The sequence below is a fragment of the Callionymus lyra genome, chromosome 5 (assembly GCF_982586985.1).
Source record: "Callionymus lyra chromosome 5, fCalLyr1.hap1.1, whole genome shotgun sequence".
Taxonomy (NCBI): domain Eukaryota; kingdom Metazoa; phylum Chordata; class Actinopteri; order Syngnathiformes; family Callionymidae; genus Callionymus; species Callionymus lyra.
In genome coordinates this window covers 33,237,744-33,255,938 of record NC_141822.1, presented here as the reverse complement: position 1 = coordinate 33,255,938, position 18,195 = coordinate 33,237,744, and the positions used below count along the sequence as shown (strand labels likewise).

Genomic DNA, 18,195 nt, shown 5'->3' with positions numbered 1-18,195 from the left:
AACATGACTCAAAAAACATTGTGGAAAAAGTATAAAGAATTCTTGAAATGTAAGTAATTGTATTATATTAAATACTTATTTAATGGTTATTTTCACTATGAATGCACTACCCCTGTTGTATAAAATACAATATTTTATTACATACTACTTCCGAATGTTATCAAATCATGAGGGACCACGGTTGACAAGTGTTAATTAGAGTCAAATATTTCTTTAATCTAGAGTTGTAGACCCAATAAAGACTTTTTCCTTTCATTAACAATGAAGTCAGTAACGTTAAATATCACTTGCAGTTAGTGGCTAGAGATTCTGTCAGAGCATCTGCATCCAACTGCCACATTATGTAGCGTGATTGTTGGGCTGCCATGCCCTTAAAAAAGGAAAATAAGACAAGTTGGGCTAAGGTGTGCAACCATGCAATAAGTAGTATGTAATTTGATATACCACATTTTTATTTCAATATAAAGCGTAAAATAACCTCGGAAAATACATTCATTTATGACATGAAAGCGCCTCAATTCATTTTGAAAAGCAACAAATGGAAAAAATGTTTTTTTTTAAATAAATATTCCCGAAACAATTTTGTCATAAAATATTTAAGTTTCAAAAATACAAGTATACATGCAGTTCACATGCTGGTTGCTATTCATTTTATCAAAGTTATTTAAAGTGTCAAAATAAAGCTGGTTTGCCACTTTTCACAGTCGGTTTACATGTCAAGATTCGAACTCACACGGCGACTTGTTCACACTTGTTCACTGCATAGCAACCAGAGGCAGTTTACATCACAATGTTTCACTGTCACCTCGACAACAGATCGATGTCATGCAGATACATATGTTCAACAAGTAAAATGTTAGGGTTTTCTTTTCATCTCTTCAAATATTGCACATTTTCTTTCAGCCAAATCTCACTTGCAATAAAAGTTTCTGATTCTGATAAATGTTCAATTTTCAAAAGTCAAGTCATCATACAACTTCGTTACAAGTGTTGTAAACACGTGTTTTTAGGGAGACATTGCAGAATATATGAATGTAAATTAAATAAAATCAGATAAATTAAAATACACTGAATCAAAATCAAATAAGAGACATTCAAAACAAAGTTACAACGGAATGTTTTCATCTGCACCCCTCTGAGTACATGGTATCGTCCGTATTCTGGTTTCTATGGGTAGAAGAATGTCATTTATAAAGTAGTAGCTTTTGAAAAACAAACCATTTGAATGCAAATATAAACGCGGTGAGTGCAAATACTGACTATAAAAGTATAGTATTGTTAAAGTTTATAGGTTTTGTAAAATAGATTAGCCAAATTTATGATTTTTAAGCTAAGTTAAACATCTAGTTACTTTCTTTGTTATTCATTTGTGCGGTAAATAAAAAATAAAAACTTAATTAAACCGATAGCTATCCATTGTAATCTACTTTGAGATACTAGAAATAGAACGCAAAGCGCAGGTCACATAAGCTCTTTGAATAGCAGGACTGGAGTTTTGGCTCTAGGTCGTGTAGGTCTATACTGCCGCCGGTGATTAATGCTGCGGATAAGTCTCGTACAAAAGCGTGTTTACGTTCTTCTGTCCTCCCAGTCCGCTATGGCCTCACACTAGACGACAAGTTTAACTGCACTAATCCATACACAATGCAGGTCGAGTGCTCCCAAGATGCGATTTTGAACTTTTTAAGGAGAAATGGCGACCGAGTGAAGAACAGTGATTTGGTGGAGCACTTTAAGGACGTGTTTCCAGCAGAGCCGCGGGAGAGAGCAGCGGTCCGGGAGACCTTCAAAACATACGTGGATAGAGTCGCTTTCGTGAAGACGGACGACGGGGTGAAATATGTTTGTCTGAAGAAGAGGTTCCGTGGAGCTGGCGCCGGGGAGCGTGAGACCGCACCTGTCTGCGCCCAGGTGAGCGCTGATGACGCTGAGCCTCCGGAGACACCTGGCTCAGGTTACGGAAATGAGAACCAGGTAAGAGTTCCGCATACCTTCGCATCCACGAATACTGAAGCTGACACAGGCGGACGCCATGAGATTGTCTTCCTAGTGGAGGACAGCGGCTCGGAAGGGATGGGGAACAGAGCCAGTGTCCGGAGAGAGCGCAGGGAGTCCTCGAAGCAGAAGACCAGAAGATCCTCGGACATACCTGAGATCACAGTCATACAAGCTTCGCCTCTCCCTTCAGATGTTACCAAGCTCGGCTTGCCTGGGCCTGCAACAAGTGGTCCAACAGGGCGAGCAGCTGACTCACCTGCTGCTGGACTCTGTCCCAGAGAGAGGCGGGCTGAGACAGAACCCGAGGTGGTACCATCGGTTCTCCTCGGAGACGGAGGCCAGTCAGACTATGACGAGGATGACGAGCAGGTGGACTCTGATGGCTCTGTCACCCCCAGTGGCAGTCGTAAGCACTTCATCGAGCTCATGATGAACAGCTCGCCACAGGTGAGGCGCAGCATGGTTTTCCGAAACTCTGTCTACCTGCCCTCCAGGAGCGACAGCGACTCCACCTCCATACTGTCGTCCAACCTGGACGAGGACCGCGCCTCGGTCGCCCTGGACCCCCTGGAGCACGAGTGGATGATGTGTTCCTCGGATGGTGAGTGGAACGACTTGAGTCCTCTCCTCACCACAGAACCTGGCCTTCTTTTGAGGAAGGACTTCATCACTGGTTTCAACTGCTTGCACTGGGCGGCCAAGCAAGGCAGGACAGAACTCATTGCTTTGATTATTAACTTTGCAAAGCAGAACAACATCCCCATCGACGTGGACGCTCGGTCCAGCTGTGGTTATACGCCGCTGCACATCGCTGCCATGCAGAACCACATGGACGTGGTGAAGCTGCTGGTGGGAGCCTACAATGCTGATGTGGAGATCAGGGACTACAGCGGGAGGAAGGCCTGCCAATACCTGACGGGCTCGGTCAACATGGACATCCGAGACATCATCGGAGAAGAAGCTCGTTCTGAGGAGGCTCAACAAAAGCCAGGAAACCGATGGAGGTTCACCAAGGTTCTCCAGACTAATCTGAAGCCTCCTGGCCTTCAGACCTCCAGTGAGTGTCACTCTGTGGATGCTAGTGGTTCCACCAGGGAGAAGCCTGTCAGGAGAAAATCCTCCTTTAGCACCATGAAACCTAAACTTGAGAGGCTGCGACAGAGGACCTCGCAGATCATTCACAGCACGTCCTTCCGAGATGCTGATGAGATGGAGAGACCAAGGAGGGGGTCCTTCAGAGTGAGAGCCAAGTCTCATTTCTTTGGCTCATGACACTGAATGTAGGAACTTTGATTTGAATCTGCTGATTTTCTACAATTGTGTTGGATAGCTTAACAAAAAACTGGTTGTGACAAGAAATTTTAAAGCTTAGGAAGGAAGTTATTTATTTTTGATTCCTTCATTTTTAATATGGTGGATGGTTTTAGATATTCTGTTTTAATTGAGAATTAATTAATATTGAACTTGCATTTAGATGGTTCGAGTGAAACTGTGGTCATTGAGTGTAAAGATGTGTGATACAAAATATCCTATTGCATGGTTCATGTTACTTTCATTCTTGTTGAAAACTGTCAGTCAGTGAAGCGGTGGAATTGTGAAACAACAAATTCCATACTGGATCTGCCGAAAATCACATAGAAACGGTCACTGAAATAAATAAATTATGCAACTTGAAAATACATTCAAACAAATCCATCGTTGTAGAAAATTAAAACATAGTCAACTAAATAAATATTTACTAAAAATAACAAAAATGTAATTTGATTCAAAGTGACAAAGCAAATGTACAAATCTCAAGAGCAAATGAACATATTCAGGGACATTTTCAGGGACTCAACACATTTTGTCATGCACTCCTGTCACCAAAGTTGAGTCACTTTAGATGTTTCAAACGTTTCATAGATTTTCTCTTAAACGCCCTCCCTACTAAATACAATGTACTATATTCAAAGTGTTTTATCTGTAGTATTAATCTTAGTATTTATGTTCACATTAAATTGAAATCTTTATCTGAACAAACATTAGTATGCAATGGATTTGATCTCAGCTAAGCAAAGTAAATTATATTACAGTTGTGTAAAGCTGATAAATGGGGTTTCTATTGAAATGCATAGTTGTATTTGGTACGGAAAGCAGATTCGTAGATAGAATCTTTCTCTTTTGGACACAGACTGCTTAAGAACTTCCCCACAGTGACTGTCCTGCTGAAAGATTCAAGACGGTTGACTTTTTGTATTTAGTAGACACAATCATCACCAATTCTGTAACCATCACTAGTATCTAATATCTTGGGCTGATTGCAATGTATGCACAGGGGTTTGTGTTTCACATTATTTTCTTTCAAATGAGTTTAGATTTATACATCACTGGTGATGACCACTTGAGTGTGCACTTATTTTCTTGTTAAATAAAATTGTTTTTTGGAAAATATACATGCATATGTTTTGTTTTGTTAAATTCAAAAACAGAATGCAATACACAGTATAGTAAATACTAGAGATGGGTCAATGAGGCCTCATGGAACAGTTTCATAGTGAAACCACTGTCATGAAACGGTGTCTTACCTTTAAAAGGTCACTAGATGGCAGTAACTTAGACCAAGTTTAAAAAGAATGCCAAGTTGTATCTACTTAGTAGATCAGAGCCAATGATTTTAAAGCAGAGAGTGACATCTAGTGGCCTTATTTTTTTCAATAAAGACACTGTTTCATGACACAGTGGCAAACCGTTTCATGAGACCTCATCAGCCCATCACTAGTAAATGGTATAGTAAATTCAATAACCAGTCAAAGTTTAATCTAGATCAACCATAAAGGAATAGTACCATAAGAATACATAAACTAAATGTGGTTTGTGTTTTAAGTAGTTTAGTTTATCAAGATCAACCCTAACAAGAGCCTTACAAATAAAAACATAAAAAGTTTTTAAGAAATATATAGTAGCTAGCTAATTAATGACGTGCTAAGACAAACCTTATTGCTTCACAACAGAGTGGGCATCGTTGTGGTAAATGAGCTTTAATCTTCAGAAAATCAAAGGTTTATGCAATTTTATTTTTTAAATAATGTAAATACTTAAAAGAGGCTTTTGTGCAAACAGACACATACTGATGAGTACAATTGCATTGCCCTTTAAATCAGACTTGTTTATGACTTGTTTTGAATAACTTTTTTTAATTATTTGTCGGAAAGTACATATTTATGGTAGTGTTAAAATCGTATTACATGTGCTACCATCTAGTCTGTGCATTGAAATTGAGTGGCTATTTCAGTTTTTCTTTTGATTTTCTTTACCTAAGAATATAAAAGTGGTTCCGAGGATGGCCACGCGTCCGTACAATAATGCCTGGTGGCAGACAACTCCTAACAGCAATAAGAACTTCATATGTATTTTCCAATAATTCATCTGAATTTAATACTTCTCCGACAAGTAAAATATTTTAATACATTTTCTATTATGTGCAACATTTATATCATTCTGAATAAAACCTATTTAAGAAGAAAAAATGTGTTTATTTATAAAAGCTGTACAATTTAAGATTTTTGAAGACGTTTACTTATTGCGTAAGGGCACATTAATATTAATGAAATACACACATTTTATTAAACAGGAGGTTTGGAATAATATTCCACATACTCCATTTAAGAATCCTTTCAACCAGTTAAAGTTAATAGAGCGGGAAAGTCCAACACATTGAATCCAACTTCTGTTAATGGCCATGACATGATCTGCTTTTTAACTATATGCAGTTTATTTTTCATATTATTTAAAATAAATCTGTCCAGCATCACACTTATACTTTTTTTTATCAACTTCATAGAAAACGTATGATGCTTTTGATTTAAAAAAAATCTTCATGTTAAATACAGATTTAATATTGATAATAATAGGTTAGGTAGAACTTTATTGATCCCTCAGGAGGTCTCCTTCGGGAAATTGCTTTTTTCCAATTAGCCACAGCAACAGGGCCGGGTCTAGACAGGCATGTATGAGGGGGCAGACACAAATCTTGAGGGGGCATTGTGCCAGGCCCCCTCTTGCCCCTGCCTAGACCCGGCCCTGGTTTGAGGGGGCACAACATTTATTTGAGGGGGCCAGGCCCCCTCTTGCCCCTGCCTAGACCCGGCCCTGCACAGCAATACAGCAATTTTCCATAAATAAAAATAAAATAAGAACAAGAGCAAAGAGAAATAAAGAGAAAGAACAAGATGATACAATCTAAGTCTAAAGATAAAGAACATAGATCAAAGAAAAATAACAAAGACAAAGGATAAAAAGACTAACATAGAACAGAACATCATGATACTTTCACTCCACTCCTGCCCCCGAACTCAGAATTGTACAATTTAATAGCCCGAGGAATGAATGAATCCTTGAGTCTATTTGTTTTGCACGTGGGAAGGAGCATTCGTGCACTCATTCTGCTCTCTGCTCACTGATGACAGTGTTCAGAGGACGACTGTCATCATCCATGATGGACAGTAGTTTGTTCAATGATCTCCTCTCAGCAACTGTCACCAGTGAGTCAACTTTCATGCCAACCACAGAGCCAGCCTTTCTGATCAACCTGTTGACACTCCTCTTGGACACATTAATAGGATAATTATAATAATTATAATAGGATGTTCATGTTGTCATTCATAGTAGTAACAATTAATTGGTAGTAATAACTTGCATATTTGACACATTCTCAACTTGTGCAAGTATTAGAATCAGGCAAATATGTTACATTTATTAAAGTTTACGTCCAAACCAGACATTTTGGAAAAATTGCCTAAAAAACTCAAAAGGTGAGATTTAAAAAAAAAAAAGTTTGCTGTGAAAAGGAATGCCTCTTCATTCAAAACTCCAGCAGATTTAGAATTTGTATAACTAATAAAAAATAAGTAAGGAGAGATGGTACAACTCCGTCGGATTACTCGGCTTTTCTATCTGGGGGGAAAACACGCATGCGCTTGAAGAGCATGAGGCCAACAGTACCGATACATTTGTCCGTGTAGCGTTGCCATAACAACATGGCGAACCGTGTAATACAATGTTATTATTCACTGATCTTGTACAGAATAATCTAAATAATAATCTAATTCTCTCTGTTATATTTCGTCGTCCTTTTTATTTTCGTTAATCTGCTTCTGAAATTGAAAATGACCGTTGTACCTTCTTATACATTTAGATTGTTATTGATGTGTTTCAGTGATGATTAAAAACTAGTTTTAAGTTAATTTATATCTATTTTAATTGTATTAGAATTGTTATTTATGAAGTTCAACCGTCTTTTTTTATTTTCGTCAACTATGCTGTAATTGTTTTCTTCTACATTTCTATTTAATTTGCTTTTTTTGTTTCACTAAATATTTTAATTTTCAATGATTTGAAAGATATTCTTGCAATTACATTATACATTATTTTTGTTGCAAAAACTGTCCCAGAAAAAAACGTATGCCGTCAACGGTTCAGTCTACCGCTACCGTAAACACCCTACATTTCGTGCAATGTATTTCTGCTTGCGCCATTGTGATCGGCAAGGAGCACCGACTGGACGTTGTCACAAGAGGTTTGTAACTTCTACCTCGTATGTTTATGATGAAATCTTACTCTATATTGTTATTTAATTATAAATTCCTACTCAATGAACAGTCTTGTACTCGCTGTTACATGTAATACGAAGTTGCTGTTTTTTTTTTACTAGCTACGCTGTTAGCCGAGTAGCTAACTTAATGTTTGCAGGTTACAGACACGAGTTTCCTGTTTATTATTTGATAGTTGTTGCTATTCATTTATCTACATTTATGCTGGTGTTACAATAATACATGTGTGTGGTGTTTGGTAAGAATCAGAGTATATAAACAAAAACTATAATAAATTTAATGAGGATAATCGGCCAAAAAACTCGTTCTTTTCGGGGTAAAAATGAAAGTATAAGTTTAACCACACTTATCCCTTTTCGTTTCTGCCAGTAAACCCCGGACACAAATGCTCAACTCCTCAAACTCACTCTGAAATTGTATGCGATGTTTTGCTCGAACTCGGGTCACCAGAAAAGAAGAGTTGATGTTATTGTAAACTCTTTGGAATCTCAATAGTCGTTTGCACTAAACTGTTTTTTTATTGAATAAGATTGACATGTCATAGCAGGTCATGACTGATGGCATCACTCGAGATTAATTGTTTACTATATAAAAACACTGTTATCTTTCAGGTCAACAATGAGAAGACAGCCTGCAGTTGGATAGTCGTTCTGCACCATGTGAGGCACTGGAGCAAAGGTCAATCGCTTACAGCATGTTGCTTTTTAACTACTTTGTTACACAGTTCTTACTTTTTACACAAGAGGAGCCACACAGTTGCCGAGGTTTTTTTTTCATGTTAACTTAACGCTGCAATACAGAAACTCTGCACAGGAGTGATCCCACAGACAGAAATGATGGTTGCAGACAACAGCGAAGGGAATGGAGACCCCCCTGATGAGGAGACGGCTATGGAAATAAATATGACTGCGTACCAGGACGACAGTAAACCAAATAATGGAGATGGAGATATGGTTGAAGCTGCCAATGTAGTACCAATCCCTGCTGAAGGACATCCACCGGACACTGCGGGCCATTCAAAATGGGACTGTGCCGTAATATTCCTGTGCTTCTATGGTTTCATGTCTTCTATACGGCCAGGAGAGTCCTTTATCACTCCCTATCTGCTGAGCCACGAAAAGAACTTTACTATAAAAGAGGTAAGTCTTCTATTAACATAACCAGATTCATTTTTAGACTTGTTAAACAGTTGCAGTATTTAAGTATTGGTGTCAAGAGTTAATAATTATACTGAGGCTGTTAGGAAAACTATTCTTTAGGTTCGAGCTCGCCTTGTGTTGTTCCTCAGCTCGCACACTCACTCACTCTCACCTCCTGCACAGCACATCTGTGGCCCCTCACCCACTGTCAACAAAGACCAGTTTCTGAGGAGAAACCGACAACAACTTGCAGATCCTTTAGTGGCTCCTTATTGTAATGTCCTTAATTATTGATAACCTAATGGATGTCAGTCTGAATAATGTTCTCCCTGATGAAACATGGCGACTGATACCTTACTTTCCACTGAATATCATTTTTACTTTGCAGAAGATCAGAAAAATGACTTTGCTGTTATGTATATTCCGCCACTGTCTGCAGTTACAATCTCTAGTTAAGGTCTAATACACTGTTACTACTACTCTGCACTATTATTTACCAAGTTCATTTTCACATATAATTTACATATTTATATATAAATATTATTGAATCTGTCTGTATTTGTAGACACCCATGTGTATTACATAAACCTCTGCCATGCAGTTAGATTGCAGAATAATAATTATCCCATTTTATGCCCCATTAGATGGTTTGGGAAATTCCAAAGTTTTTATGATTTCAACCAAACTAGGTGCTGAAAGAAACCTGAAATTCAGAGCTGTCCTTAATTCGTTCCTATCACGTGAATAGATTTATGAAGCCACTCCTCATTAGTAATCACAATATATCTCTTAAGTTGTTATTCAGCTACTGTGTGTGACACAAACAGACATACTATATGTTGACACATGTTAGTGAGTTTATTATTGCGAGCAAGTTATCCATCTTGTATAACTTGAGAATACATTATGTAACTTATTTACTCCGGGTTTGATGTATAATCTTAAACAAATCAATACTTTAAACATTAACAAGAGAAAAGTTTTCACAAACGTTGCTCGCTGTTCTACTAATTCTCATTCACAATATAGCTCTTCGATGGCCAAATTATACTTAAACTGCGCTAATGCTGCTCTTCCAGAGTTTTCCTGTATCATAAAAAATGTTTTTCCTTCACTTGATTTAAGTTCAACATGCAGGTAGAACACTGGGTTTGTTTTGCTGTGTCACCTGTCACGATTGTTTTGTAACAGCCGTGGTGTTTCTGTTCAGGTGACAAATGAGATAACTCCGGTGCTGACCTACTCCTACATGGCAGTCCTCGTACCAGCCTTTCTGCTGACTGATCTTATGCGCTACAAGCCAGTTTTGATCATCCAGGGGGTCAGCCAGGTGATCATCTGGATCATCCTACTTTTGGGTACTTCCTTGCTGGAGATGCAATTCGTGGAGTTCTTCTATGGGATCACCATGGCCTGTCGTGTGGCCTACTCCTCCTACATCTTCTCTCTGGTCAGCCCAGTCCACTACCAACGTGTCGCCAGCTACTCACGCTCTGCAGTCCTTCTGGGCGTGTTCACCAGCTCCGTGCTGGGCCAGCTGTGCTTGTCCCTCGGTGGCATACGCTTCTACACCCTGAACGCCATCTCATTAGGTTTTGTAAGCTTTGGTCTGATGTTGGCTCTGTGCCTGCCTTGGCCCAGACAATCCCTGTTCTTTAACAAAACTGCAGGCAAAGGGCAAACTGAAGCCACGGCGGCAGAACTTCACAAGATGAACCTGTCAGAAGAAGTCTTGTCAACATCTGCATCCCAGCGCTCTGCCTCCTGCTGGAGGAACTCTGTCATTGTGCAGATGTTGCTGGAGCTGAAGAATGTGGTGAAGAAGCCCAACCTGAGAGTGTGGTCCTTGTGGTGGGTGTTTAACTCCACTGGTTACTACCTTGTGTTGTTCTACGTCCACATTCTCTGGAGTAGAGTCACAGCCTTGGGGGGACAGACTGTGATTTACAACGGTGGCGTGGAGGCGGCATCAACTCTGCTGAGTGAGTCTAATAATATGTTTTTTTTCGAAATAAACTCAAGCAAATTCAGGGGTTTTGCCCACAGCTTTCACTGCCATGTTTAGTTTGGACAGAACAGTAAGTTTAAAATGACACTCAATGCTAAACGTCCAAGGCAGGTTTGATCTAATTTTACATATGCTGTTGATATGAGTAGTAACTGCTAATCTAATCTGGTAGCCGACTTTGTAAATATGAAAAACTATTTGAATACATTAAAATTCAATCAAATACACTTATCGACGGTCATAATGAAACTTGACGGTTATTTATTGAGAATGTCTCACAGTTTAAAGTCTTATTGATGTCCAGGTGACACTGCGTGATCATCCGGGAATGTAAGTAAACACTGTCATGTGCTCCGCCCTGCAGGTGTTCTCACCTCCTTCGCAGCCGGCTTTGTAAAAATCCGCTGGAATGTCTGGTCGGAAATGGTCATTGGGATCATCACGGCGGCACAGGCTGGACTGCTGTTGCTAATGTGCACTTCAGACAATATTTGGGTGTGCTACCTGGCGTACGTCCTCTTCAGAGGATTCTACCAGTTCCTGGTTCCTGTTGCAACGTGAGTGTCAAACTTTTCTTACTTCATCACCATCATCTCTGATTTAAAAGAACATGTCGCGAGTAGGTCATGTACGAAGATCTATTAATACGTGCTGCGCTAATCGATGTGGATCAATAATCCTCTCATCTCATTATCACTTTAGAACAGAAGATCTAACATTTTTATATCATTAATGATTTAGTTGAAGCTTGTATTTATATCAAAGTCCAGGAAACTTCAAGCAGAGTCTATATTATTAAAGTCTAGTAATTTAATAGAAACGTTGATTGAGGAGTTCAAGAGAGAAGGAACCACTTCATGGAAATGTTATCAATCGTCCCGAATGAAAAATAACCTTTTTCATATTCACCAATAACCGTTTGAGTCCGATTCACTGTAGTTGTTAGCAGCGCCACATGAGTTTGAGGCTTGTGATCCAGTCTGCAAGCTCAGAGACAGAGGATTAGAGGGATAAATCCTAAGCATGTGAGATCAAATAGTTTTGACGCTCCTTGGTCGGTCTTGGAGCAGTCAATAGGAAAGATCAGGCAGAGACATGGTTATTGTTGAAGGATATTCACGTGTTAAATCATACAAGAAGAACGAAGGTGAAAATCAGTTTCTATGTAGAAATCATACGACTACAAGTCTTTCAGTAGGTTTTAACTAGTCCATACCAGTGGGACGAGCAGTGGAGTCTCATCAGTTGTGGATCTTTATTGTCAGATTACTGGCGTCACAAACACTGCATGCACTGAAAACAGTTGTTTTTTAATGGATGCATGATTGTTTTACTGAGGGTGTAAATGATGGTCTAGTCTTTATTATCCTTAGCTACAGATGAATTATTATATATGTTTCGTCAATCACTTGAACAATGAGTGATGTCCAGATCATTCTTATAATCAAAATCTTCTCTAATAACCGAGTTTATTTTGTAAACTATAACATGTTTTATATAAAAATGACATTTTTGATGTTTTGATCATATGAAGTTCCTCAAAATACGTTGTTACTTTCCCTCTTCAGTTTCCAGATTGCGTCGTCCCTCACGAAGGAGCTGTGTGCTCTGGTGTTTGGCATCAACACCTTCTTGGGGACGGCTCTGAAGAGCATCATCAACCTCATCTTTATTGATAAAAGAGGGCTGGGACTGGACGTGAGGAATCAGGTAAAGAAAATGCTTCATCAACACCAGGTCCAGCTGGGTATCTATGGAGTCTTTAACACTTTCAATAGTTTCTAAATTCCCTTTTAGAAACCTTTTTTTCTTGTTAACCTTCATTTATGTTTAAATTCCTGTGTGTGAAACGTTTTCCTGGTCTACACAGTGTGCGACCCATTTTGGTAAGTAATAGTAAAATGTACTAAAAGAAACTTAAAATCCATTTTAATTTTGAACGATTTGCAAAAGGGATTTTGATGTCGAGGCGATTTAAATTTGAAGGAGGTAGTGATCCTGCACGCCATCATCTGAGCTCAATTCCACATTGATTGGGATGAAAACTGAAATGTGCATTTTTTAGCATATAGCATTTTATGGATTGAAGCCTTTCTCATATTGCACTTGGAAATCCTAATATACCAGGCGTATTTCTTTAAGAGAAATTTGATATAAAAGCAGAGTCTGAGGGAAAATGAAAATGATTGTGCAGACTCAAAGAAAAATCTGATAGAGAGATAGAAAGGATGAATAAATAGTTGGTGATGTTGTTAAACAACACTTGTTTGACTTAAGCACTCTGTGTTCAGAAGTGGAGTCTGAGGGCCTGAAGGCTGGTTTATCAAGTTAGTCTACTCATTAATGACAGCATGTGTTGTATGGAAGACGCATATATTGAACATTACATGCATCATTTATCATCTGATATGCAAATCACATTTCAAACTGCTAAAGTTTTTTATCTATCAGGATCTTAACTTCTCCAACTGGTGTGTCTTCTAACTGGCTCATCCAGTTCTAGCAAAGTACTCTTGTCAGCAACAAGATAAGTTGAGTTAACATAGTTAACAAACAGAAGCAAACATGTAGAAGTTGGTCTTTCTCAGCAAACTTTACTGGCTTTGGTTTAAAGCTGCTCAAGATTAAAGCCAACTAAAATAAATATATCTGGAATGTGCATCATGAGACCCTGAGAATGAATATTAATTCACTCAGGAACATGAAGTGTTCTCCCACAATGAGTGTTAACATATTCCTAATGAATACAAGTATTGATGACTAACTTGTGCTTTTCAGTTCTGGTTGTACTTCGTCTACTTCACCCTGCTGACTGTGGTGTACCTTGTATGTGCTGCCGTGGTGCTCATTCGTCACTTTCGAGGTGCCACTCAGCAGGACACGCCCACGGAGAATGATCCTGCATCAGCCAATCCACAACCAGAACCTTTGTTAAACAAAGATGCTGCAGCATAAAGACTTTTATTGAGACTTCTCAATTCTAGAGAAAAACATAGGAAACAAAGTGCCTGAATGTTCACTGGAGAGTTTACTCATAGTGAAACTGTCTGTTGATAGAGGGACCAAATGTGATTCTATTTACACTTCAGAGCAATCCAGACTTCTACTGATGCTCCTCATGGTTTACTTTGTGTGGTGTTCAGGAGGAACCTGAACAATCAAATTATAAATGAGCCGTTTGATAATTACACAAGATGACCCTCATCGTATTAATCTAGTAGGAAAGATTTGATCAAATCTTTAAATGAGAGACGATTGTCCTAATAAATTATAATTTGTAACAGAGGGATACTCCACAGTATTATTGAGTTGACTTGTTTGATCGAGGGTCAGAGTATCACTATTCATAATCAGTACAGTTATTGCTGCGTCTATTTAGATAAGCACTTCATAAAACAATAAAGATGATTGATGAATCACTGTGTGTTGTGTCATTGTGGTTTTACAACCTCAGTTTCACTGAAAGGAATGAGGGATTAGGAAGGACCCAGATGCAGACCTCTGAAGAATATAATACTGACTCCCTACTTGAGTGACCAAAAACTCTTTTAAGTGTGTTTTAAATACTTGTAATGAACTTCTTGCATAGCTGTGATAAGGCAAAATAATAGCATCAGCCCTTAAATTTAGAGATACATTAATTAGACTTAAAAGTATGTTTTGTATTGATCTTTCCTTGCAAGTAAAATGATAACTTTAAACTAGATATAGTTTATGTTCTTTCAGTTTCAGTATCCAGGTTGAGATAGAAATGTTAGCCATGAGCCACAATAATGCATCCCATAGTACTCAGTTGACATCTTGAGCTCTAAAACCCTACCATTGCAGGTGCTCTGGCCATGAAAGTAAATTCTAATCCGATTATTTAATTGAACATTCCTTATGTTTACCTTTGAAGAATACATTAGTCGTTTCAGTTTATGAAATTATTGTTTGAAAGTTCATTTGCAAATTGTCTGTCAGTTAGGGCTCATGGGTTAATGAGGCAGTGTCTTCATTTTAAAAGGCCACTGGATGGCGCTCTCAGTTTGAAAATGATGCCAGGTTTCATTGCGTTAGTAGATTCAATTAATATAATGAAGTGAGTGACATCTAGTGGCCTTTAAAAATCTGCATCACGATACAGAATCTGATTCTGTATCACAAATCTTCATGAACCCATTACAGTCCTACACTCAACTGTGGCTCAAGAGTCTCATCAGATTTGATGTAGTTTCTGGAAAGTGATTCAGAGGGAATTTGAATTTAGTTGACCCAGAACCCTGGTGAGTCTTCGCCCTGCAATCTCCTCAACAGGCACATCTGAAGTACACATGTTTCTGTCTTCATGTCCACTGTCCAGTCCTGCGTTTGACTCAGATGTAGCTGCTCACAGTGTTAAGAGGAGCTGGAAGGCATGGATACAAATGATCCTCTTTATGTAGCACACACATATTTAATACTCAAGATTCTAGAGTTTGTTGTCATTGCTTTTGGAATGAACAATATTTAGTTAAGCAACTCTGTTAAGTGACCCTGGCATTAAAACAGTACATACAAATAAAACTTGCTTAATTACATAGAACACAATCAAAAACATGAATGTGCCATGCACCCCCCTTTAATTTACTTTAAAGGAACAGCAGAAAGCCACTGGTTTAGATATGTGAATGACACCTGAGTCAAAATCCTAACACATGCCTTTGTGTTGCTGTGGTCTGTGGTCTGTGCAAGAGAGTTTGAGGCAAACGGGTGTTTGAATGTGGAACTTTACAAGAAGCCTATGTGTCTCAATACTCTTTGATGTCCACCACCCCTGCAGCATAAACTGGGTGACCTCAGACCACACTAGTTATTTGAAAACAAAGAAGCCTCATGGATGAGAGGGAAAAGTCTTCCCAAAACTATTCACAGTTGCTTCGCTTTAAGATGCTCGAGGAATGTTGAATAGACAACACCGCCACCTTCTGGAATGGATCGGGTATCAATAGTGTGGATTATGCAGGAAATACAGTGCCTTGCGAAAGTATTCGGCCCCCTTGAACCTTTCAACATTTCGCCACATTTCAGGCTTCAAACATAAAGATATACAATTTTAATTTTTTGTCATGAATCAACAACAAGTGGGACACAATCGTGAAGTGGAACGAAATTTATTGGATAATTTAAACTTTTTTAACAAATAAAAAACTGAAAAGTGGGGCGTGCACTATTATTCGGCCCCCTTGCGCTAATACTTTGTAGCGCCAACTTTTGCTGCAATTACAGCTGCAAGTCGCTTGGGGTATGTCTCTATCAGTTTTGCACATCGAGAGACTGGAATTTTGCCCATTCTTCCTTGCAAAACAGCTCGAGCTCAGTGAGGTTGGATGGAGAGCGTTTGTGAACAGCAGTCTTCAGCTCTTTCCACAGATTCTCGATTGGATTCAGGTCTGGACTTTGACTTGGCCATTCTAACACCTGGATATGTCTATTTGTGAACCATTCCATTGTAGATTTGGCTTTATGTTTTGGATCATTGTCCTGTTGGAAGATAAATCTCCGTCCCAGTCTCAGATCTTTTGCAGACTCCAACAGGTTTTCTTCCAGAATGGTCCTGTATTTGGCTCCATCCATCTTCCCATCAATTTTAGCCATCTTCCCTGTCCCTGCTGAAGAAAAGCAGGCCCAAACCATGATGCTGCCACCACCATGTTTGACAGTGGGGATGGTGTGTTCAGGGTGATGAGCTGTGTTGCTTTTACGCCAAACATATCGTTTTGCATTGTGGCCAAAAAGTTCGATTTTGGTTTCATCTGACCAGAGCACCTTCTTCCACATGTTTGGTGTGTCTCCCAGGTGGCTTGTGGCAAACTTTAAACAAGACTTTTTATGGATATCTTTGAGAAATGGCTTTCTTCTTGCCACTCTTCCATAAAGGCCAGATTTGTGCAGTGCACGACTGATTGTTGTCCTATGGACAGACTCTCCCACCTCAGCTGTAGTTATCTGCAGTTCATCCACAGTGATCATGGGCCTCTTGGCTGCATCTCTGATCAGTCTTCTCCTTGTTTGAGATGAAAGTTTGGAGGGACGGCCGGGTCTTGGTAGATTTGCAGTGGTCTGATACTCCTTCCATTTCAATAGAATTGCTTGCACAGTGCTCCTTGAGATGTTTAAAGCTTGGGAAATCTTTTTGTATCCAAATCCGGCTTTAAACTTCTCCACAACAGTATCTCGGACCTGCCTGGTGTGTTCCTTTGTCTTCATGGTTCTCTCTGCGCTTTAAACAGAACCCTGAGACTATCAAAGAGCAGGTGCATTTATACGGAGACTTGATTACACACAGGTGCATTCTATTTATCATCATCAGTCATTTAGGACAACATTGGATCATTCAAAGATCCTCACTGAACTTCTGGAGTGAGTTTGCTGCACTGAAAGTAAGGGGGCCGAATAATATTGCACGCCCCACTTTTCAGTTTTTTATTTGTTAAAAAAGTTTAAATTATCCAATAAATTTCGTTCCACTTCACGATTGTGTCCCACTTGTTGTTGATTCATGACAAAAAATTAAAATTTTATATCTTTATGTTTGAAGCCTGAAATGTGGCGAAATGTTGAAAGGTTCAAGGGGGGCTAATACTTTCGCAAGGCACTGTATAAAGAAAGAAAGCGAAATGCATTTGAAAACACTTCTGTGTATTTAATCATATTTTAAGATATTTAAAAATATTTAAATTTTATTTAACATTAACATTTCTGTATGTATTCAACATACTCTATGAAAACATTTATTTTAAGATGTGTGCAATCCTTTTCATTTTCTAAAGGAATAGACTTCTTTAGTATTTTCTAAATTCTAATGCTATATGATTTTTGGTTTCAGACAAACAAGCCTTATTTTAAAATGACATTTCTAAAAGATCAAACTTCCCATGTGTCTCCGTGAGCTAGTCTGCTTTGATCAAAAGTGGTGGTTTTGACGCCAAATCAAAATATTTCATCAAAAGCTTCTCCCCTATTGAAAGACTTAATGACGCCGATGGTCAGTGCTCGTCATTGGTTGGGTGAGGGTTCTCTGCTCAACAGATGTTAAAGATGTTTACAACCGGGTGAGGTTTAGGTCTTGGATATGCTGGAAAAAATATAAAAATGACTCAAGTTTAATAACCTTTGCTTTATACACATAAATACACAACAGTAGTGCAATATGAAAAAGCATTACATAGAAATAATCATGACCTAACCATTCCAACACTTTCATTGTCCTGTGGTTCTGAATGAAATCATTAGTTTTCCCAGTAAATGTTCTTATCAAATGATCCTGATACTAGAAACTATTGAGCTCCATGGATCAATATTATACTCAAGTTTACAGCAAAGGAAAAGTTAATCTCTCTGCCGAACCCTTCTTTCACTCTGTGTCAGATCCAGCAGAAAAGTATTTCAGGAGTTTCTGTGACAAAGAGTTTTTTATAGTTTGAGCTTATTTAGAAATTCT

General features: G+C 38.7%; 2 protein-coding genes and 1 long non-coding RNA gene across 6 annotated transcripts in view; 2 read left to right on the top strand and 1 right to left on the bottom strand.

Annotated features, from left to right (window-relative positions):
- LOC148080382 (uncharacterized) overlaps nucleotides 1-13,528 on the bottom strand; it is a 45,697-nt gene extending 32,169 nt beyond the window's left edge. The window contains exon 1 of the long non-coding RNA XR_015711351.1: nucleotides 13,299-13,528. This is a non-coding gene — a long non-coding RNA (uncharacterized LOC148080382). The remainder of the gene's footprint in view (nucleotides 1-13,298) is intronic.
- LOC148080383 (ankyrin repeat domain-containing protein SOWAHC-like) lies at nucleotides 414-4,428 on the top strand. 2 transcript variants are annotated; one of them, XM_087792064.1, is made up of 2 exons: nucleotides 414-1,974; nucleotides 2,038-4,428. In XM_087792064.1, exons 1-2 carry the CDS (start codon nucleotides 1,645-1,647, stop codon nucleotides 3,268-3,270), a joined length of 1,563 nt encoding a protein of 520 aa, XP_087648190.1. In that variant the 5' UTR covers nucleotides 414-1,644; the 3' UTR covers nucleotides 3,271-4,428. The 2 variants fall into 2 exon arrangements, with proteins under 2 accessions (XP_087648190.1, XP_087648189.1); XM_087792063.1 differs by having other exon boundaries at nucleotides 414-4,428.
- slc19a1 (solute carrier family 19 member 1) lies at nucleotides 7,467-14,152 on the top strand. 3 transcript variants are annotated; one of them, XM_087792079.1, is made up of 7 exons: nucleotides 7,467-7,552; nucleotides 8,198-8,264; nucleotides 8,387-8,725; nucleotides 9,936-10,707; nucleotides 11,098-11,290; nucleotides 12,302-12,443; nucleotides 13,512-14,152. In XM_087792079.1, exons 3-7 carry the CDS (start codon nucleotides 8,420-8,422, stop codon nucleotides 13,686-13,688), a joined length of 1,590 nt encoding a protein of 529 aa, XP_087648205.1. In that variant the 5' UTR covers nucleotides 7,467-7,552; nucleotides 8,198-8,264; nucleotides 8,387-8,419; the 3' UTR covers nucleotides 13,689-14,152. The 3 variants fall into 3 exon arrangements, with proteins under 3 accessions (XP_087648205.1, XP_087648203.1, XP_087648204.1); XM_087792077.1 differs by having other exon boundaries at nucleotides 8,198-8,725; XM_087792078.1 differs by lacking the exon at nucleotides 7,467-7,552 and adding an exon at nucleotides 7,742-7,824 and having other exon boundaries at nucleotides 8,198-8,725.
- Nucleotides 14,153-18,195: the final 4,043 nt, after the last annotated feature.